Source organism: Falco naumanni, chromosome 2 (assembly GCF_017639655.2).
Source record: "Falco naumanni isolate bFalNau1 chromosome 2, bFalNau1.pat, whole genome shotgun sequence".
Taxonomy (NCBI): domain Eukaryota; kingdom Metazoa; phylum Chordata; class Aves; order Falconiformes; family Falconidae; genus Falco; species Falco naumanni.
The window spans coordinates 23,441,249-23,464,951 of record NC_054055.1 but is presented as its reverse complement, the minus strand read 5'-3'; the positions used below and the strand labels follow the sequence as shown (position 1 = coordinate 23,464,951).

At 35.2% G+C, this 23,703-nt stretch overlaps 1 protein-coding gene across 1 annotated transcript in view; it reads left to right on the top strand.

Annotated features, from left to right (window-relative positions):
* Window positions 1–23,703, top strand: part of DYNC2H1 (dynein cytoplasmic 2 heavy chain 1) — a 53,652-nt gene that overhangs the window by 7,993 nt on the left and 21,956 nt on the right. The window contains 21 exon segments of the mRNA XM_040583391.1: window positions 655–830; window positions 2,210–2,405; window positions 3,597–3,692; window positions 5,480–5,632; window positions 5,743–5,841; window positions 7,893–8,032; window positions 8,124–8,352; window positions 8,807–8,934; window positions 10,207–10,322; window positions 11,581–11,708; window positions 15,049–15,198; window positions 15,969–16,174; window positions 17,073–17,228; window positions 17,320–17,434; window positions 17,831–18,001; window positions 18,187–18,569; window positions 19,303–19,435; window positions 19,529–19,646; window positions 19,808–19,920; window positions 20,009–20,128; window positions 22,293–22,443. Coding sequence (XP_040439325.1) covers window positions 655–830; window positions 2,210–2,405; window positions 3,597–3,692; window positions 5,480–5,632; window positions 5,743–5,841; window positions 7,893–8,032; window positions 8,124–8,352; window positions 8,807–8,934; window positions 10,207–10,322; window positions 11,581–11,708; window positions 15,049–15,198; window positions 15,969–16,174; window positions 17,073–17,228; window positions 17,320–17,434; window positions 17,831–18,001; window positions 18,187–18,569; window positions 19,303–19,435; window positions 19,529–19,646; window positions 19,808–19,920; window positions 20,009–20,128; window positions 22,293–22,443 — 3,277 coding nt within the window.

Here is a 23,703-nt window from a genome sequence, read left to right as displayed (position 1 = left end):
TGTAGATTTGAATGAGAATAGAAGGTACTTTCCCAGAATAACTATTAGCCCAGTATTTTTTTATCTGCATTCACCTGTGATTTGCAGAAATCTCAAGGGCCCATTTCAGCTGAATGTGAGGGAGTGTGGCGGTGTTAACGTGTCCTGCAGAAGAACAGCTGCAGCGCAGGTTTCACAATTCTTTCTTCTGCTGGGTCTGCTGAAGGCTTAGAGAGCAGTTCAGTTCAGCTGTTGTGTGTCAGTTAGGTGTCTCCTTAAGACTGTGCTAAATTTTTAATTGCTCTCAAATCTCCACTGATTGTATTGACTAGGATTTTGATTAATTTGTCCACATGTGGGTGTGAAATCCCATTTGAAATGCCTTTGAGTGTTGGCATTGGATCTTATAGATATAACAACGGGCACATGGGACATCTGTATCTTTATGGAGATTAAAGACCAGGTGAGATGCTCTGGGGTATCATAATACTGGTGGACAACTTATTCAGACCCAATTTACTATAATGCGAAGTTGGACATCGGATTAACTTCTTCCCCCCCCCAACATTTTTTAATCCTGCTTGGGTGTTTTGTAATACTGTTTTTTATTGTGGTGATTTTTCTTCTCTGATTGAATACTGGGAAGTTAAGCTTTTCTTTGTGATTGCATTTAAGGTGGATGATGCTGTCAAGCTGGCAGAGGCTCTTTTGTCTGACTTGCCTGGATTTCAAACTTTTCATCGAAGTGCAGATTCTTTTCTGGAACAGTTAAAAATATATGAACAAGACCAATTTGATGATTGGTCTAGGAATATCCAGTCAGAATTATCAAATCCCAAGTCAGGACTTTGGTAAGTACATTCTTGTTTAAGTAATGTTTACGCTGAAATCTGTAGTGTGTAATTGAATAGAATTTGACGAAAGAAAAAAATTTACAGAGTTGAGACTGAGTGGAGAAACAAAATGGAAGAGTTTATTATAATTTCATCGTCCTGCCAGGCTTGGTTGATAAGGTGAGGTGTACAGGACAGTGTTAGTAAGTCATCTTGCAGTTTCTATTAACAGCTGGAATGAAAGACATGTTTGGTTTGCATGTTTTCACTAGTTGTTATCCATTGTAATAGTCATGATGTCTAGAAACCAGCTGAGATTAGAGTACAGCTGTACAGATGGGACATGTAGAGTAACAAATGAACTGTTAATTATTAGAAATGCTGCAGTCTAAATAAAGCAGGTGAAAGAAGGCTAAGAAAACCAATTTAAACCTCATGAATTGTGTTCCCCAAAATAATGAAATTACTTTCAGGGCTATTAAAATATATCTTAAGAATTAGTTTTCCTAATTTAATGGCCACATAGCTTCAGTCTGCATCTCCGAGTGTTGCAAACTTTCTTTGGAAAAAAGTTTGTCCAGAGTTTTAGAGGATACAGGAGTTGATACTTATGTGTAAGCTTTTATTTTGTGAAAAACACTAGACTGTAACAAATAAGCAGATTCGGCACTCCAATATACAATAGCCATCTAATTTCTTAGTACCATAAAATTTTATCATTGTGAGATTTTAAAAGATGTGAAGAGAGTAATTAATAGGAAAATAAAATAGGTAGTTCACTGCAAAGGGCAATGCAATGGATATGGGAACTAGAAAAAGATGAGAAAAAAGTGAAAAAATGAGTAAAGCTGAAGTTTTTATGAAAGAAGCCTAGAAGGATGGTGGTAGAAGCATTACTACAGTAGGGAAAAAATATTGGAGTAAAATCTAAAAGATAGGCTGATGTTTTCGTTAGCATCTGATTGTGTATACCAAAATGTTCCACTGTTCTGAGTCCTGGTTCTTGGACTGATTCCCTCAGAGAATTTCTTCCCTTTGCAGTGCTGAGGGCTAGGGCCTGTAAAGTGCCTGCGTGAGAGAGTATGATGGATTCAGCGTATTTGAGAAATACTGCCTAGCTGTGAGTTACATGTTAACTGTTGTAACAAGCCAGAAAACGCTTTGTGAGAAAACCAGTAGGCATTATTCATTTCTTCTCGTTGTCACTGGCTTTGAATTAAGTAAAAGGTTACTGGAATAATTTCTGAATAAATTAAAACATTAATGAACATAGAAAAACTTAATAGAAGGACAATGAGGTTTTTAGAAGTGTTTGTTATAGTATTATAAAATGCACCTAAAGAAAGGATCAGTATCAAATTATATTAATGAATATGTTTTATTTGATTTTGGTTTAGCATCCAGGATAATAGTCCTGTAATGGAGTTGGATCACATTTCTGGAACATTGAACATACTTTATTCAGATCGTTTAGTGACTCTCCTAAGAGAAGTACGCCAGCTATCAGCGCTTGGTTTTGCTATACCAGCTAAAATACAGCATGTTGCAAACACTGCACAAAAGTTCTGTAAGCAGGCGGTCATCCTCAAACAGGTATAAGATTAAATGCCATGATAACTTCCTCATCTGACTTACCAGTTTTAGTAGTAGAACTTTTCTAGACTGTTATCTTTTCTGACTGTGTGGTTAAGCTTTTTGCTGTGTTTGTCTGTATCAAAGTGACTTGTTTCTTGAACAAATTAGCTAAGTCCTTAAAACAGAAGTAAAGAAATGCTTTGCAATTTTGGAAGGTGTCTTTTGAAACCAAATGAATTGTGGTATTAAAGCCATGTGAAGGTATTGTATGAATATACAAAAATAAGACAATTAATTGATTGATTCCTGGTTTTAGTCTCAGTTTCTGATTATTATAACTGAAGGAAAATGTCATAAAATGGACCAGCTTTTTTTCACCTTTGCTAGTTTTCAATTGAGAATAGTAAGTATTTTAATGGAAGTGTGGTTTTGGTTATTTGGGGATTACTTTTAGATAGGACTTAATGCTGCATAAGTTTTTATTTGGCTTATATTTCAGGTGAAAGACAATGTCAATTTTTCTTCTGTTAGTCTAAGATGCAAGAATAGATATGTATATATTGGTAAAAATTCTTATGTAGATACACAGGCTTAATTCAGTTTCACATGAGGTGTCATTGGTATCTCGGATATCTGCACAGCTAAGGCAGAGATGACACAAGACCTACAAGATAGCCATGCATCTGGATCATTGACAGGTGCCAAAGTGGAAACCTTACTTATCTCAAAAGGCACTAGATGTCTATATATGGACAACTAAACAGAGTTGTAGGGTATCCCTTTTACACCAGCTGCCAATCTGGAAGTAGGCAGATGTTTTTTTAGATCTTGTGTCATATCCTGGTGGATGTTGTAGATACCTGAAGGCCTCTGAAATGGCACTAGATGTCTACATTTGCATAAAATAGTGAAAGTGTTCCACTTATAATAAATTATTGACTGAACCTAATTCACTTAAGGTGAAGTATAATCACCTGAAACGTGTAAGTAGCCATCTTTTTTGCCATTAGTATTCATCACTACAAGAAAATGGGATCACGTTAGCGTTACATAGGTACTTTATCTTTGTAAACATTTTACTAGTGTAGTTAATTCTCATTTCTTAATGGTATTGATTGGGCAATACTTTCAGAAATATCCTGCATTACATTTATTGGCCTATAAATATTTTTATCTGTTACTGTAAATTTAATCTCTCCACTTTTACAGGTGGCGCATTTTTATAATTCTATCGATCAACAAATGATTGAAAGTCAGAAACCAATGATGTTACAGTCTGCTTTAGCATTTGAACAGATAATTAAGGTGAAAGAATTCCCTTTTCTTTGTATTTTGAGTTCTAAGGATACTTGTGCATATTCTGTGCTGCTTTTTCTGTATTTATTGCTGAGCTTTTTACCTGCAGCCTTCCCGTACAAGCAATACCATCTGTTTAATTAGCATCTAATGAAATCAATAGACTTGCTTTTTTTTTTTTAATATGTTGTCATCTAAACAGCTGCTTACTCATTTTTACTTTGGATGTTAGAGTAATATGCTCTCTCAGGGATTATTTTTAGTCTTTGAACTGAAACTTGAACCACAACATAGTCAATTCTTTAATAGTTGGGAAAATAACTCCTGTATCAATGGTTCTAAATAGTATTATTTTGGTCTATTTTAGTAAAAATATCATATACTTTATTCTGGAGATAAATTAGTATTAAGGAATGGTTTCACTGTTTTGCTATGGATTTTATAATTGTCTTGAATACTTCTAATTCATGTTTTGGGCAGGTTGAAAGCAGATTGTTTCTGTTTTAGGTTAAGAACAAAGAATCTGTGAATCTACCTGATTATTGGTTTATGTCTGCAGTTTGTTACAGAGGGTTGATGATCAGACATAATATAGTTGCTCTGAGAAGAGTTGTTTCGGGTTTTTTTTGCAATTGCTAGGAATTTCATTATACTTATAGAAATTTTAGAGTCTTTTAAGGAATTTAGAGCAATTTATTTTCATTTTTCTCCTTTGAAGGGGCAATATGAACTTAAAAATTATAGTACTATCTACAGGTTTTTAACACTTTATCTCTTTTTCTGTCTGGAGAAACATTTATATAATGAATTTCAGTTTATTGGTTTCGATCAGTTTGAAGCACTCCATCCTCTTCCAACACCCTTACAATGTGAGAATCATAACATGTCTATAAAATCTGTACTGGGCAATAAAATGATGCCTCCGGAGCAAGCATTACAGAAACAATTGGAAATTCACTCCTGAGAACCATTTTGCAAGATGGAATATAGGAGCAGGGCTGAAAGAAAGGGATGTTTGGGGTTGGGATTACTTCAAACAGAATGGTGGAGACTCAAGACCAAACTAGAGGTTCAAAAATGTCCTGGCAAAAGTTCCCAAATTGTCTTTTAAATTTTTCTTGGGGTGGCTGCAGATTATGCCACAGGTTCCTTTAGGGTGCAGACTCTAAGACAGTGATGGTGCAGAAATGTTCAAAACCACAACGTAATCTCCTATTTGATATGATTTCTGCCCTACACCTTTTAGAATAGGTCCAGCTGTGGAACTTCAGATGCTTTTGCCTTCTGATTTTCTGCTGTAAACTTAGCAAAATGCATAAACCCCCCAGAATCTTGATAAAAAGCTCAGAGAAATGGAACTGCCCAAAGTTGCTGATGAGTCAATATTTCACAGTATAATTAAAAAAAATTATTTCATTTTAAACAGGTGAAGTTGGATAGTAATTGTGTCACATTTTGGGTTTTGGTCTGTGCAGGCCAAAGAGGAAGGGAGGAGTTTAAGGTGTCATCCTAGCTTGAGGTATCTTTTTATGTGTGTGGGGCAGGAGTCTCAATGTCAGTGAATTTATTTCAAGCTCTGTTAAGAGTCTGGCATTAATCCTTTCCCAGTGTGTCACTGTAGCTATAATATGCCACCTGTGATTTGCCACATTATTATGTCTCTAGTGCAGTAGTGAGAGGCAGGTACTCTATTTTTACTAGGAGTAAAACCATATTTCTCCTATTATCGTGTCCGGTATGCTAGCCGGTGGGCTGTATTTGTCATAAAATCTTACAAAGTTTGTATGTTTTTCAAGCATTCAAAATCTGGTCCTGGAGGAAAAGCTCAAATAACATGGGAGAATCCTAGAGAACTGGAAGCTTATATCCAAAAACTCCAAGCTGCTGCTGAACGGCTTTCCACTGAAAATAGAAAACTAAGGAAGTGGCACACAAATTTCATTGAAAAGGTATGTTTTCCAGGTGAAACTGAAATCACGTCTCTTATAGCTTACTTTACCCTTTCTTTCATTTAAGTGGTGATAAATATGTTTATTATCCTTTAAAATTCTTCTGACAGGTTGTATCGCTCATGAATATTGATCTACTTCGACAGCAGCAGCGTTGGAAGGATGGACTCCAGGAGCTCAGAACTGGTTTTGCGAGCCTCGAGTCACAGGCAGGTTTTCACGATCATATTGCAGACTGTGTACATTTGACTTTTCAACAGTAATCAAGATTTGAGACTGAAACATAGCACGATTGAATTAATTTTCATTAAGGAATTACTAGGTAGCTCAGGAGAACTGGCTGTGTACTAGATGATGCCAGATGTGAGGTAAAACCTCAGATGAGGATAATAAGAATAATTTTTTTTAATGACGTACTAGTAATGGGGGAACAACAGTTGGTCAGATGACAGGGGTTAGATGAAGAAATGGGAAGACCGTAGGTCATGTATATCAGTTGTGTCTGAGCCATTAATGCAAGGTAGAATAAAGGAATTGGTACAGACGTGAGTGATCCCCAGGCAGAATAGAACATACGTATAAAATCTAGAATTAAGATGCATTTCTGCCTAAAGTAATTTAAAAGCCACATTTTTATTTGTTCACTTTTTTACTGTCAACTTTTAGAATAGTATCACAGAATTGTTTAAGTTGGAAAAGACTCTTAAGATCATTGGGTAAGATGAAAAAGATTTTGATTAAAAATATCATCTTATTGAATTAACTAGGTGATCTTACTATCACCTAAGCTATTTTGAGTTAGCATTCAAGTCAGTTTGATTTTTTCTATAGCCTTCAGCAGTAATGGTCAAATAAACAGTCAAATAAATGCAGTATTTTTTCTATATTTTTCTTGCAATTTTTTCCATTTTCTGAAGATAATATGGATAATAAATAAGTGCATAGATTTAGCTTTAGGTTTGTAATTTCTTTTGAAATGTAGTCTGCAAATTTTTATCTTGAAGTCAGTATACTTTGTCAAAATTAATAGTCTATATTAGCTTTAACATCTGTTTGAAAATTGTTTTGGTACTACAGAATATTTTATGAGGAAAATTAACTAAATTCTATTCAGTCACTTTTTTTTTTTTTAACCCTTGAATAGAAGAGATAAAACTTAACCAAGTGTATCCTGTTTTTACCATCCAAAATTACAAGATGGTGTAGTCTTACTGCTGCTGTTATCAAGATTTTACATATTTCTTTAAGAACCCTATTTATAATTGTCTTAAGGCTTAATTGAGACAATTTCAGGTTTTCTTCATCTCTGGAATCTTTCTGTTGAAAGGGTTCCTCTGGCGAGCCTTGAATTGTAGGGCAGACCTTGAACTGTGTAGCTTCCTGAAGCAACCCTGGACCACCTCCAAATCTCTGGCTGAAAAATCTCTATCCAATTACATAAGATGAGAGCCTAATAAGCTGGAAGTTTCCAATTTCTTTTTTATCTTTTGTTGCCCTTTTGGAAATCCCTGGATGGCTTAGAAGTGACCATTTACAGGCTTGAGTGTATGATACGGCTTTACATATTCTTACAGCGCAATGTAGCAGATTCCAATGAAAAGCTGAATTCCTTAAGATAAAATCTTATATCTACTTATTAGTTAATGTTGATCTGTGGAAACACACAAGAATTTTCTGAAATACTCTTTTAAAAGGTAGCTTATATATTATAAGAAAACAAAGGATATGATACAGGTTTAGATCTGTCAGCCAGCCAGCTCTGTATCTTATTTCTAGCAAGAGTCTCGTGCATTGCAGAGTAACCTTGAAGAATCTCATAGTAAATCAATAGGTAATGAATTTCAGTGAATTCCTTATGCTGAACTGCCATAGAGACTGGGTTGATTTGAATATTTTTCTTTTACTCCTATATTCATTTGAAATAAATAATAGCTCTAGATCTTCTTAATATTCAAACTGGTCATAGAATCACAGAATATCTTGAGTTAGGAGGGACCCAAAAGGATCATCAAGTCCAACTTGTTGCTTCTCACAGAACTACTTAAAACTAAACCATATGACTAAGAGTGTTGTCCAGATGCTCCTTGAACTTTGGCAGGCTTGGTGCCTTGACCACTTCCTTGTGGAACCTGTTCCAGTGGTGTGTGGTACTTCTTTGAACTTTACTAAAATCCTGGTTTTCAGGCATTGTACTGTGCTCAGTTCCAGCTTATACTTTGAGGAATAAAATAAAATAAAAATAAACATTGTTAAATTTTAGGGTTTCAGATCACGTGATATGAAAGCTTGGAGACAGCACTGGAATCATCAACTTTACAAAGCTCTGGAGCATCAATATCAAATGGGCTTAGAAGTACTCAATGAAAATTTACCAGAAATAAATATTGATCTAACATTCAAGTAAGATATTTTCTTTTTTCCTATTAAGAAAATATTCTGGCTCAGATTACATTCAAATAATAGGTTTTGTATGATTTGTTTCACTTTTTAGGCAAGGCCGGTTGCAATTCAGACCTCCTTTTGAAGAAGTACGAGCTAGATATTACAGAGAAATGAAGAGATTCATTTCCATTCCAAATCAGTTTAGGGGTGTAAGTGAAGCAGAGGAAGAGTCTATATTCACTCGTATGACTGAAAGAAATGCAAATGGATTTCTGACTGCTTTCAGTAAAGCAGAGGATTTGTTCAGAAGGCTGACAGACGTTTCTAATCTGTTCAAGGTATTTTCAATACTTGACTCATGCTTTTCCCCCCCCCCCTAGATTTTGTATCAGTTTAGGCTTCAGACATTCTAGAAGTAACTAAACAATGACATTTGTGCTTTATTGTCCTTTTTTGCAAGGCATATAAGCAAAAGCTTAGTAAGTCCATTCACATTAAGCCAACCACTTAAGCACATACCTAACTTGAATCATATGTACAGTTCCCATTGAAACTTAGAATCTAAACTACAGTATTAGAGCTGGTTTTTTACTCTTATTCAAAATCTGTTTTGATTATCCTTAAATGTGTGAATATGTCAAATCATTTTATATCTCCTGATTTTTGCACTAAGATAATCTGTAGGTAATTGTAGGAGCACAAAATTTAGAGAATATAGCTTGAAGACATTATTATAGTTTTTTAGTCTGGAAAATATTTCTTTTCCATGAAATCAAAAATAATGTTGAAAAGGAATGGATCGTAATTGGCCAAGTAGATGTTGATACTCTGGTGAAGACAAATCTTTCTAGCAAACAGGACTGGGAAAAAAACTTCAAAGCATTAAAAGTGAGAGGGAAAGAAGCGGAACGCCTTCCAAGGTATAGTGTAATTCTGTTCTTTTGTTTGAATAATGTATTCTACCTGATACTTTAAAGGTAAAAGTAAAACAGAAATACTCAAAGAAATACTTTTATGTGGAGATACGGATAGAATTTGAAGTGTTTTTAAACTATTGATGTACTTTTTAAATGTTTAGATTTTTGTTTTTCAGTTTTATTTCTAGATACTTATTCCCTTTCATCTGCACAGCCTTCTCTGAAAACTTCATTTCTTCCTTTTTATATGATGGGAAACCCCCTCAAAATTTAGGGCTGATTCTGAAATACTACAAAACACGGTGATATTTTAACAATTCTTTTAGCTAAGTCCTGTACATCTGGAGTATATGTGGCATTTAGGAACAGATTTAGTAAATATTCATACATTAAATAATTCCTGAATTGAAATATTTGATTACTTCTTACAACTTATAGTTTAAGATATGCTAGCTTAGCTTTAATTCTTACAGATATTCACATGAAATTTAGTATATTGTGTGGTTAGAGTTCTCAAATGAAACTGATAGGAATCACTGTTCAGAACAAGGAAGAGGTGACATTTCATGCAGGAGGATGGACTGGTAGAGCTTGTTGGCTAAGTGATGTTCTGAGAACTACAGATTTTTGTGCGTTCAGGGACAGGCTGGGGTGAATAGAAATTGGCTGACGTGTCTTATAGCCAGGAATCACACGTGGCTATGAGTGGCCAGGAGGTGAAAATAATTGGTGTTGAGGGAGGATACTCAGGAAAGTATCAAGTAAGGTAGCCCTTTTCTTGGTGTTCTTTAGGTATCTACTTATGGTCACTGTGAGATATTAGATATGGGGCCTTGAAACGGCTCACTATAGCTTTTCTTATCTTCTTAGGGCTATTGAAGCTTGGATTGCTAAATACTCATGGAAATTAGAGATTTAAAGACATGACTGTACAAAGAATTAAAATATTTTCTACTTAAGTATAGAAATACTCCTTTTGAATTCAGTGACATTGGTTATATAAAATCAAGCAATTTTCTAATTATTTGAAGGAGCAGAGCAGAGACCTTAGTCTCCACAAAACTGCATATGTATGCAGTGGTTATAATTATTTCAATACTGTGAGTAATTTTCCCAATAAAACCTTACTTTTATTTGTAGCATTATGAGGGGGTTTGTGTCTTACTAGTTTACCCTGATTTTGTAGCCTATAGATAGATATATGTAGATCTTGGAGATATTGACACCTAAGTGTACTACTGAATATTTGCTATTTTTTAATCTTTTGTCTTGAAGCACCATCAAGATAGATTGTATAACTGTTAATTGCAATCCTGTGAAAAATGTAGTTGATGATTTCATCCAGAAGTTGTATGACGTTCTTGTCATTTCTTTGAGAAAATCTATTCAAGGTAAATAATTTTAATGAGTATTATTTTTTTGTTTCTGTTGTAGTTGGGGACATTTCTGTTAATGTAAATACTCCTTTTAAGAAACGTTTTACTCTTGGGCACAGTGAGCTGCAGAAATCACCATGCAGAGAAAGTAATCTGTTACTATTTTTCACAACAGGCCTAACGTAAGATCCCTTGATGTCCATATGCATCTTTCCCATTCACTTATTCTGGCCACATCTGTTCCAGTTGTAGAATACATATGAACATTATTCTTTTTTCTTTTGTCTGAAATAAGAATACTTTATTATTTCAGGGAGGAAAATTTCTTTTAATGTTTGAGGGAGGCAAATGTCTTAGGCATTTGAGGGTAATGGAAGGAGGCATCATGAAATATAATTTAAAAATATTATTTGGTTTTTATTTCACAAATTGAAATACTTCATGAAGAGTCTTAAATAATTTAGAGTTATTCCGTAGAGTTACTTGTCACTTAGATTGTCAAAATGCAGAGTATTAAAGAGTGCAAATTATTTCCCTATTTTTGGGTGTATATATTTCTGTATCTGGAGGAGGTAGGCAAAATGGAGTAAGGTGTAGATGATGAGAAGTACCAGTGCTTTGTGCTTTAAATGTAACAATCAGCACAGGAAACACAGAACAGGGATTGTGCAGGAAGTGAATTCTTTCCATAGCCTGAAAGATTGTTTCCTGGAAGATGTATTATTCCCTGGAATTGTACAGCTCCTTTCTCAGTACCAAAAAGATGTACCTTGGTAGGAAAATACATCATTATACCTTAATCAGGCTTTTGTTTGTGAATCTTTTCAATATTTAAAGCAAGGTGGCTTTAGTTAGTCAGTTTCTTAAAAAAAACCAAACAAAACCAACAAAAGAAACTTCATACCCAAACCCCCAAAGCAATTTTAACATCTTGGTTTTCTCCATTTACCTAAAAAAGACCTACATATACAGATTTTGAAAGTGTATAAATAAATACCTTGAGTATTTATGTTTAATTCTCAGAAGGGGCTCTTATACTTGTAGTCTAAATCATACACTGAATAGAGTGAATTACATTAAAAAAGCTACATGTAAATACAAATGTGCAGGTTTTTTTGAAGCAGCATATAAGATTGGGGTCTGCAATTTTTTAAGCAAATGCTTTGTGTATATTGTCATATGTTATGACAATGTTATATCACAGTACATTTGTGATTTGTACATTTATTCAAATATTTTCTCCATGATAACTTTGTTTTCCACCTTTATATAGCTCACCTAAGTGATGTTTCTTCATTTCTCACTGATGCCATGGAAACATTAGTGATTAGGCCCCAGACTGTGGAGGAAATAGCAGAAGACAATGTAAAATATTTAAACCTACATGAAAGAAAAGAAGGGGTAAGATACTATTTCATCATATCCAGAAAAACAGCTATCAAAAAATGTAATGCCTTTTTAGTATGAAAACTGATATTTAATATAACTAGTTTAGAACATGCAGTGGCCGTATAGGGTTAGCACAGTGTTTTGTATCCAGCAGTAGAATAAAGTGGGTGTCTAGGGGAAAATATATAATCAGAGTAGCATATCTGATGCTTTTCCACACTTCTAGCCTCCAACCAGAACATTTTTGAGTTTTATGTCGTTCCTGAGCCTATAGTAACACTTGGTAGATTTCTCTTCCACAATCTTACCTTGTTTCCTCTTGAAAGCAAATACATTTGACATGCAGAATATCTTCTGGTAAAGTGTAGATTGATTTCATGTTACATGAAGGACTCCCTCCTTTTATTTTTTCACCTCGTACACGCCATCTGTTAACTTTATACCATTTAAGTCTTACATTGGAAGAGATATGGACCCATCAGCCCCTATTCTTCTTAGGTGGGTCCTGTATCAGCCATCTCTTTTCTAAATTGAGGAGTTTTACTTCACCTAATATTTCCTTATACATAAGCCCACTCAGAACTGATCATCCTTGTTGCTCTTAAGTAAGTCTTTTCTAGTTTTGTAATAATCTTTTGCGGTGGGACGAACGGAATTTTGTACAATTTTTAAGATACAAACAAACCATTGATTTATATGATGAAATATCAGTATTATCTCTTTTATTCTCTGTTTGATCCTTGTGACTTCTAACATTTGATTTACTTTCTACTGCTCACGTTAAGCCGGCATTTTTGTAAAACTGGCTGTCGTAACCCCAAGCTATCAGTCCTGAGCTCCAGCTGTTACCTCAGAACTCAACTTGTACGTGTGAAATTTATTTTTTCACATAGATGTCACTTCATGGTTATCTACTTGAATTTTGTTTGTCACCAGTATTGTCAGTCACTATTTCTTCTAAGTTCATTCTGCAGTTCTTCATAGGTGAACTGTTTTAATGCCTGGAATAACAGTATCATCGGTAAACTTTGTCATCTCACAGCTTACTCTCCATTTCCAACTCTTTTATAAACACCTTGAGCAGTTCAGCATGGTACCTACAGAACTCCATGGGTGACCTTTTCCTATTGCAGGAACTGGTAATTTCCTCCTATCTCTGTTTTCTATTTTGTATCTCATTAATTATTTCTGCAAGGACCTTTGTTCTTATCTAAAGGTTACTAGATTTCGTTAAAAGCCTTTGGTGAGGGTTTGTTTTAAAAGCTTTTTGGAATCCGAATTGGAATATATAATTTTAATTTCCTTCATCCATACCCTTACTGATGCCTTTGAAGAACTCTGATTCTACAGAATTGTGGAATTCTACAAAAGCCCTATTAACTCCTCCCAACCAGACACTATTTATGCAGAAAAGAATTCAGTTGTAAATGAATGCATCTGAGTTTGGGTGTGTATGTGCACATCTGCAGTGTGTGTGCTGTTAATACACTCAGTAGAAGTCTGGTTCAGTTGCTCACAGATGCAGTTCTAGAGTCCCAGAGATGTATATTCAACATCCACAGAAAACTGGCAGACCTAACAGAGAAGTTCTGGGAGGCCTCTACCTTTCCAGTTGCAACTGGAGGCCAGGCAAGTGCTCTAGGGCATCTCAAATGACCCTAGAGAGGGTTTGTGAGAAACTGAATCCAGTCCCGAGTGAATGCAATCAACTGTAGCCTAGAGCAATCTGTTTCGCCCTAAAGTAGATACCTTGTGGCTGATCCTCCTGAGCTGATTTCTTAGCTCCGTTAAGAGCTTACTGTAGTTGTTTATACATAGGTGTCTGCTGTTTTGGGGGTGTCCTGGCATGTCTGAGAGCTCCATACGAGAGCTGGCTGCTATGACACAGGACACGTGTAACACCCACTCTTTTGGGACGGTGGATATAAGGCAGATGGGATAGAGTAGGGGATCTCAAGTAATGATGGAAGCCTCTGTCATTAAATGACTGAGACCTTGGTTTCAATGATCCTCTTTGGTGATAATGGAGTTTTAGATGCCTACTTGATAAGCCCATGTACAGACATCTAGTTTTATCTTTATCTTTCATGTCATTTATCAAACAGTTTCACTGTTTGGCTGCTGACTCAGGAAGGACTGTGTTAGTTTGGGTATAAGTACATTTTGTAGCAACTCTTGGAGAATTGTTAGATGTTGAAGAGAGTTAATTCTCTATAACTTACTGAACAGTATCTTGCCTTAGCATTAGTGCCTGTTTTCACCTCTTAATTTTTAAAGGAAGACATACATAACAGGACATTTTGGTAAATGTGTAAAACTGTATGTGTTTATTTCAGTTTCTTCTGACTTACAGAGTTTAAAAGAGTTGTTTTTTTAAAAAAATTGGTTGATTTGGTATGTGGGAAAAAACGGATTTTTTCCCCATTATCAGGTAAAAAAAAAAGTGCTCTTTCATGTGAATAAAATTTCTGTTTATTTGAAGTGTCTCTATTCCTACTTTTTGTTATTCTGTATTTTTGTGGGTTAACCCTGGTAGGCAGCTAAGTATCGCACAGCTGTTTGCTCACTTCCTCACTCACTTGAACAGCCTCCCCCACCCCTGATGGGACAGGAGAAGAGGAGGGGAAGCGTGAAAGCGAGAAACTTCATGGATTGATATCAAAGTAGTTCAATAAGTGAAGAAAGAGAGGAAGAAAATATAGAACATGGATTGACTGATACCCTGGCTGTTCCTGAAGAAAAGATGTCTAATCTACTGAAACCCCACTCTACCCCATTTTATTGCTAAGTGTGTCATTATGTGGCATGGAATATATCTACCTGGCTGTGTCCCCTTTCAACTTCATGCACACCCCCAATCTATTCACTGAGGATGGGCGGGGGGAAGCATTGATGCTGTGCAAACACTGTTCAGCAACAGGTGAAACATTAGTGTGCTGTCAGTATTGTTTTTGTCACAGATCCAAAACATAGCACCATATGAGCTGCTATGAAGAAAATTAAGTCCATCCCAGCCGGACCCAGCACACATACATACATATTTCCTTAATTCAGTTCTGCTGCTGTTCTTGATTCTGATTGTGGATTTCTGCAGTATATAAAGAGACACTTATCTGTTTCATAGTAAACATTCACTTGTCAGGATCAAGATTTAGAACTTCTTTAAATACCTCAGATATTATTTTTTCTAGTGTTTTAATATTAAACAGTGTTAAAAAAGCAGCTGTATATAAGCATATAAGCTGTGCATACAGAGTTGATTCTAATGTATTTTTTTGTAAACAAATGTATTTGGGTAAACAGGATTTGCTGAATTTTTACATACACATATGTTTAATCTGTTTGAATTTAGATTTTCCTCCTGTTTCAAGAGGCTGAAGATAAAAACAAGCTTTTGCGAACTGTGGCTGGTGCAAGCTTGGACGCTATCAGTAACCTAAAAGCTACATGGGATAAATTTGAATTAATGATGGAAAGCCATCAGCTTATGATTACGGAACAGGTAACAATGAAAGCTTAATACTTTACCTAAAAATTTTGAGATTATTTTGAATAGATCTGGAGAAATATGTTTTCCTTAGATTAAATAGATTCCTAAGTGTTCTTAGTTCAGTGTTAACACCAATGATACTGAGTTGAGGGAGGTCCTTTAAAGGAAGAATACTTGAACTGTTTAGAGGGTAACTAGGTGAAACTTCAGTTGAACTGATGCTGAAATGAATGTTACATTATTGTACTTTTGTCTCAAACAATTTCTTGGTGAGAGATAGCTTAATGAATGTGGTGGTTAACTGAGGAAAACAGGGTAACAGTTAAAAAGTAGCATTTTTATTACTTTATCATATTTTTAGTATTGATGTTTGTTTTCTTTTCATAGAACTTTATTGAACTATGTGCAGTTCTGTAATTCCAGTCCATAGGCAAATTGCTGAACTAATTTGCAGTTCTACTGAAGATATCAGTATGCTACATAGATATAACAATTTTTCTATGTGCCATAAGGTGCAGGCTAAATGAGTAGCATGTGCCAAATGAACAGGTCTTAAATACCAGCATATTTAAAAAACCCCAAGTGCCCCTTTTAAAAAAACAAAAACAACAGAATAAAGATGAACTGGTTTTTAGGGTATTACACAAGAAGTTTTTTGAGTTTGATTTTGATCAAGTTGTAGTTACCAAGTTCTGATCAAGTTTTAAGTTGCTACTTTGATTTCGATCATAGTTGTAGTTATAAACCATTGAAAGGATTTAATTTTAAGTCTTACTTTACAGATTGAAATGATGAAGGGGAATGTGATTTCACGTATTAATATATATCTTCAAGACCTGGAAAAGTTTAAAGCTCGTTGGGATCAGCTAAAGCCAAGTGATGATGTCATTGAAACAGATGATCAAGATGTGCTTGAGAAAAGTGCTCAGATCATAAAGGAAAAAAAGAAAGAATTTGATGAACTTGAAACAGTGAAAGAAAAGCTCATGTATGTATGTTTACTTCCCTGTATACCCTTTTAATTAACGTATTGATCTTTTGCAGCAACAGTGTCTCAGAAAATGTTAACTATTTTTTATCACAACAGATAATATAAGAAATTTCATTTTATTCATAATATATGTTTTTCATGTCCTTTTTATTGATTTTACATAACATGAATTTCTATAGTGAAGTTTTTCTATAATTTCTTGGAATGAAAAACTGGAGAAATCTCATAGACTTTCATGTAAAGGGAGTCTGTACACTAAGGGCTTGGCTTGATTCTCACTTCTGAAATTCTCACTAACAGAAGGTTTGAGAATACTTGTCCAAGAAGAGGGAGTTATTACTTCAGTCCTCTTGTAACTTAAGAGGGCAAGAGCTGAGGTCTGCCATTTCTTGAGTAAGTGTTCCCTATGATGGACTGTTGTGCAAAAGAAAAGGATTTTTGCTCTGGGTGCCTATTTTCAGTTTATTGTAAACCTTGAGTGGACAAAATTTTCTGTTTAAATTCTTAGCTTGGCACTTAAATATGATAGTAAATAAAATCAGCATATTCTTTCCACTAACAGGAAGAAACAATCAATTAAAAAATATTTTCTTTCACGTTTTGTTTTGGGGGGCATAAAGTGATGCACTTTTCTCATAAATGAGAAAGAAATGAAAGTTCATGGAAAATAGTTGTGAATATCGGAGGAGATTGCTGTGTAGGAGAGTTATTTGTCATATTCCTTTATTATTTCTATTCAAGAAGGATGCTATAAGGAAATAGCATTTGGCAGCAATGTTTTTTAATGAAATTAATGGCTTTTCTTAAAAAAATATAATTATTTCCATGTGATAACATCTTTTAAACCATAAAAGCATAATAATGTAATGTATAATACAGTGATCTTTTTATTCAGTGAAGAATGCCTTCATTTTAAATTGGAAGAGCCTGACTTCTCATTGTCTGAAGTTGTATGTCAGGATATTAAGAGTTGTGCAGAAGTCTGGGCATTGTATGAAGAGTTTCATCAAGGTTTTCAGGAAAAAGCCAAAGAAGACTGGATTACTTTTAGGTATGATTTTATTATTTTATTTTTCATCAACATATATGTGAGTTTGTAGTACTGTGTTATTGTGACCTTTTTATATTTGATTTTCATGTAGGAGTAAAACATACCTATTTGAAGAATTTTTGTTTAACTGGCATGACAAAATGAGGAAGATGGAAGAACATACTGTAATGACAGTAAAGCTGCAAAAAGAAGTGGACAAATATAAAGTAAGATGCTAGCTACAAAGAAGGGTACAAAACAAAAAATATTTTGGTATTACTGGGTAATATACTTCATTCTGTAACTCATTGTTCAATTCTTGTAATAAAATCAGTTATGATTTAACAAAATATCTTCTGATACTGTTTTGAACATTTCACTACTGAGAACCTTTTAGTTCCTTACAGTGAACAGGAGGGTCATTACAGTTTACACAGACACACATTTAGCAAAGAATTTTCCTCAGAGTTATATTCCTAAATATTAAATGCAGCAATTGAAAAATACGTGCTGTAGTTTAAGAATGTAAATTTTTGTTTTGTTTGAATAGCATGTCGCTCTATGCTCAAACAGTACAATTTTCATAAAGACTAGATGGATTCACATATGCGTTTTTCCTATAGATGATAATCCCACTCCTAAAATATATTAGAGGAGAACATCTTTCTTCAGACCATTGGCTGGATCTCTTTCGTCTTCTGGGTCTTCCCCGAGGCACTACACTTGAGGGTTTGTTATTTGGAGATCTGCTAAAAGTGTCAGATGCCATTATAGAAAAAGCAATGGAACTTAAGGTATGAAAATTTAAAATAAAGGTACTATATTTTATTTTGTGGTGTATTTTTTGTAGTATGTTTTGTTCTGTATGCATTTTTATATTTTTATCACTATAGAAATAGAATTTATGTTATATTTTTGAATGGAAATTTTATTGCAAGCTCTGTAGTTTCAAGTTAAATCTATTTATGTTTTTAAATAGGATTTGAATTGTCGGGCCCAAGGTGAAGTCACAATCAGAGAAGCATTACGTGAGCTTGAACTCTGGGGAGTTGGAGCTGTCTTTACATTAACAGATTATGAAGACAGCCAGGGCAAGACACACAGGCTTATTAAAGACTGGAAGGACATAGTCAACCAAGTTGGAGATCATCGCTGTCTTCTACAGTCCCTCAAGGACTCTCCCTATTACAAAGGTTTTGAAGATAAAGTGTCCATCTGGGAGAAAAAGCTAGCTGAGTTGGATGAGTATCTGCAGAATTTAAACCAAATTCAGAGGAAATGGGTCTACTTGGAACCAATATTTGGTCGTGGAGCTCTGCCCAAAGAACAGGCTCGTTTTAACAGGGTTGATGAAGACTTTAGGTTAGTGTTGTGGAATGCGACTTATTTTTTGTAATAGCTTTGAGCCATATAAGCTAGAACATTCTTCAGGGTGAAAATGTATGGAACAATTTAAATATGATGAAGGTCAGCAGCAGAAATTCAATAGACAGAGATATGTGGCAGTGACATATGTCTGAATAAAGGTGGTAATGTAGGTTTCATTTAATGGAGTACATGTGAATCACATGAAATGTCAAAGATCACAAGGCAGGCAAACACAAGATCAATCTTGTCAACAGAAGCTGAGGTGATGAAATTGTGTTTTCAAGAATAATTTCTTGTTGAAGACAAGCACTTTGTTCACTAAGAAGGTGGACAGATGGACTTTTGGGAGAATTAGATAGTTTATTTGTTTCAAACAAGTCAAGGAGATAAAAAAAGATGGGTTTTTTGAACTGTAGAAAGATGTACCATTATCTCTCTTAATTTCAGTTAAAATAACTTCTTAAAAGGAAATAAAAGTAAAGAATGGCATTGTCTTGGTTTTGGGTAGAGAAATTTTATCAAACAGTTGTTATAAAATTACATTGGAGAGACATTGATATAAATTCTGAAATGTTTCATCATTAATACTGAAAACTGAAAGTTGCATATCAGATATTTATATGACTTCCCTGTCCTTTAATTTTTATTTACGTAACTACTTGTATATCATACTCAGATTACAATTGTAATTTTTTTAAATGAATTATTCCATATTTTTTCTGTCAAGATCCATTATGTTGGATATCAAGAGTGACAATAGGATAACATCACTGAATGCCCGGACAGGAATAAGAAGTACCTTAACTACTATACTTGACCAGCTTCAGAGATGTCAGAGATCTTTGAATGAGTTTTTGGAGGTACAGTTGACATTAATATAGTTTTCTAAAAAGAAAGGAAGTAAGTTTGAATTTAAATCAACAAAACTGATTTATTTATTTTTTTTTATATAGGAAAAACGCTCAGCATTTCCAAGATTTTATTTTATTGGAGATGATGACTTACTAGAAATTTTAGGACAGTCGACAAATCCTATGGTTATCCAGTCTCATCTGAAGAAGCTTTTTGCTGGTAATGTATTAATCTTCATTTCTGAAATGTACTTATTGAGAAATTGGGTTCTTCAAAGCTAAGTAATATGTTGCAGACTTTTTTTCTTTCCACTACTAGACACTAAAGAATTAATGTTTGTTTAACAATATGTAACTTCATTGACATTTTCTGATTAATAGGCATTAATAGCGTGAACTTTGATGAAGAATTTAAATACATAGTTGCCATGAAGTCTGTAGAAGGAGAAACTGTGCCACTTAGAAATAAAGTTCTTCTGTCAAATGATGTAGAGGTAAGAAAATCACATCCACCTATGTTCAAGTATCTTTGAGAAATTATTTTGTACTGTAACTTTAGAGGTTTTCTCATCTCTTTGTCAGGTGTGGCTAAACAGTTTGGCTTTGGAGATGAAGGAGACCCTGAAAAAAATGTTAATTGACTGTGTTGATGCTGGAAAAAAATCACAAGGTTCAATTGATCCATCACTCTTTCCTTCCCAGGTAGTAGTCGATCCAGTAATGTCACTGTGTAGTCCTAGATTTAACAAATAAGTTATTATTTGAAGTCTCATAAAGAAGTATACCTATGGATTTGGAAGAAAATAACCCAAACAAATCCATTTTATTCATTTATAGTATAGAGAAATTCTTAAAAATAGGTGTTCTTATAATTGTTTTGTAAACATTTTAAATATTCAAGTCTTTTACATGGCACCTGACTTAACATTCATCTATTTATTGGATTTTATATAAATCTTGATCTTAGTGAATGTTACGTGCAGGGCTGCTAAGACTTAGTAACATAAAAAAGCCCTTTTTGAATCTGATTAAAATATAGTTTCTAAAGTTTAGCTGTATAAGCAGAAATACTCATGAACATGAAATTCTTTTACGCAATTTTGACCAGTAGCACAGAGAATCACACAGAATCACAAAATGAATGGTTGTGGAGGGAGGAGACCTCTAGGGGTCATCTAGTCCAACACCCCTGCTCAAGCAGGTCTGCCTGTAGCTGGTTCTCCTAGGGCCATGTCTGGACAGCTTTTGAATCTTGCCAGGAGTGGAGACTCCACCGCCTCCCTGGGCAGCCTGTGCCAGTGCTCGGTCGCTCTCACAGTACAAAAGTGTTTCCTGATGTTCAGACAGAGCCTCCTTTGTTTCAGTTTATGCCCTTTGCCTCTTGTCCTGGGCACCTCCAAAAAGAGCCTGGCTCTGTCTTCCTAGCACCATCTCTTCAGAATTTTGTAGAAATTGATAAGATGCCCTTCTGGGCCTTCTCTAGGCTGAACAGTCCCAGCTCTCTTAGCCTGTTCTCACAGGAGAGATGCTTCAGTCCCTTAATCAGCTTTGTGAGCCTTCGCGGGACTGTGTCCAGTAAAACACGTGTCCTCGTTGGCTCCTCTGTCACTTGGAAGAGCAGGTTGTCATACACGGACTCCAGGAACATCCTGGATTGCTTATGTCCTGCTGTGTTGCCCTTCCAGATATTATTGGAGTGGTGGAAGTCCCCTGTGGGGACCCAGGACGCAGTGAATGTGAGGCTGCTCCTATCTGTCAAGAGGGCCTGATCCACTCGTTCTTCTTAGTCAGATGGCCCGAAAGAGGCACCCACTATAATGGCACCTTGACCTGTCCTCTCTTTAATCCTAACCTGTAAGCTCTCAGCTGGCTCCTTATCCATCCCCAGGCAGAGCTCCATGCACTCCAGCTGCTCTTCTATGTAAAGTGCAACTCCCCCTCCTCATCTTCCCTGCCTGTTCTTCCTAACATGCCTGTATCTCCCCACAGCAGCACTGCAGTCACGGGAGCCACCCCAGCTGCACACAGATCTCCAATTCATTATGTTTATTACCCGTAGTGCTTGCACTAGTGTACAGGCACTTCAGAGAGGCACCCCAGCATGTTGAGTTTCTGGAGAGGGTCTGGGGAATTTGTCCATAGTGGTGCCTTGCAGGCGCTTCCTTGCTGCTGTGCAAGTGCTGGAGGTGACCCTGCTTAAGCACCATGTTGTTGTTTTTTGTGATCCCTTCCTGTCGCATCGCCTCGTGCCCTTTGCTCGGTGATCCTGTCACTCCCACACAGGACTGTGGGTTACTCTTTCCTTCCACCAGAGTGTAGTTACTGTTACAAATCTTCAGACTGGCATAATTGGTGGAATTTTTTTGTTACTGATCTTTGCAGTTCCAAGTTTGACTAAACCTTCAGAGCTTAGACAGGGCTTTTCTAGTGAACGTAAAGTAATTAGAACATAAGTGGACTGTTAGAAACCTGAATGCAAAATACTGTATTAGCAGATCAGTGACGCAAAAAGGCAGAGGTTTTCCTGAGCCTGTTGAGTATGGACTCAGGAAGCCTACAGTATGGTAGTTTTCATCTGACATATCATTTAATGGGAAAAGGTGCTTTAAAAGTTTTGCTATGACATGCTGTAGAACAACTAAAGCGTTTGCTGTATTACATTGCAAGTTTTTGCGAAATTTTGTCAGATTTTAAGGTGGCTACATTTGTTCGTAAATGCATAGCAAATATGTGGCTTTGTATAAAAAAGATACAGTAATATATTTTAAATATCAAACATAATAAGAAATTACAAATTAATTGAAAACCTTCTTTTCTTTTTGTCTTCTGTATTTATAAAATGTAATTTGAACTTTTTCTTCTAAAGATTCTTTCCTTAGCAGAACAAATTAAGTTCACTGAAGATGTTGAAAGTGCTATCAAAGGCCATAATCTGCAACAATTAGAATTAGAACTCATGGCTAAACTGGAACATTATACTAGTATTGATAGTAGTATGGAAGATTCTGGGAGTACAGGTATAAAAATTATAATTAATATGTAATTCTTCATAATGACTATGTAGTCGTGTAGTATCGAACCCTGTTTAAACAGGATATTATCTAAATCTGTCTCAATTTGAGTTCATGAAGTTGAGTTACATAATGTTACCCACCTATTACTGCCAAGATTGTGTGTATTTACTATTTCAGATTGTACAATGGATTTTTATTTAATTAAAAATTGTCTTGGAGCACTTATATATTTTAAAACATATTTAATTATTTTTTAATATCTTCTAATATTTTTTGGTTTATTTATTTGCTAATAACTGGTCCTGAGCTACTGAACTGTGCACTAGTGTTATGTTTCACAGGAAATGTCCAAACAGCTGTTGAGGTACATTATGTCATGCCTATATTCTGTAGGTGATTCTTTTTCTATCTTAGATGTATACATCTGCAGTTGAACTAGTAATTCTTGAGTACTTCTGTAGCAAAACCAATAAACTAGTTATTCTCAAGACATGATTGTTCTGAATCTTACGTAGTCCAGCTGGGTCAGAATAGTTATGCCTTTGAGTGCTTATTCCTCTGTTTTGGCCAGAAGGGGGGCTCTGAATTGACTACCTAAGATGTGAAATTCTATAGTGTAGGTTAGGTGAGATGGCCCTTACCCTATGTGTATAAAAAGACTCAATTTGACATGTAGTTGACAATCTTCTACCACATTTATATAGCTGCTTACTGTATTAAATTCTAGTTTAGAATTTATGAACTGTTAACATCTGATATATTAATTAGGAATAAGTTTCGTATCACCTACCTTCAGCAGTCTGTAAGTGTTGTTCTTTATCAAAGCTCCCTTTCTGTGCTCTTTATGTAGCCATTGGAGAAATGTCATCAGATATAGAAAAGTGTTCATTCCACAGTAACTTTTTCATTTGGGTAATAAGTGTAATTTTTGAAGGGAGTTGCCTGATTATCCCCACTTGCTTTGGTTTAATTCCCATCGTGGAATGGTATACTATAGCACATAAACTGGATTTCTTTCAAATTGAACTAGATTAAACAGTATGTTCTCAGAGTACACCTAATGCACTCAATCTGCTAATGAACATTAATTGCACATCGCCCTAATTAGTCTTGAGTAAAATTTCCAGAGAGCGCATAGTATGTTTTTCAGATCCTTAGCAGATCAATTAACAGATTGTCCTGCACTAAGTACTGAAGTGGACATAGCTGTAAATACTCCTGGAATAAAATGCTTTCCAGAAAAACCTCTATCTCTCTGTTGAC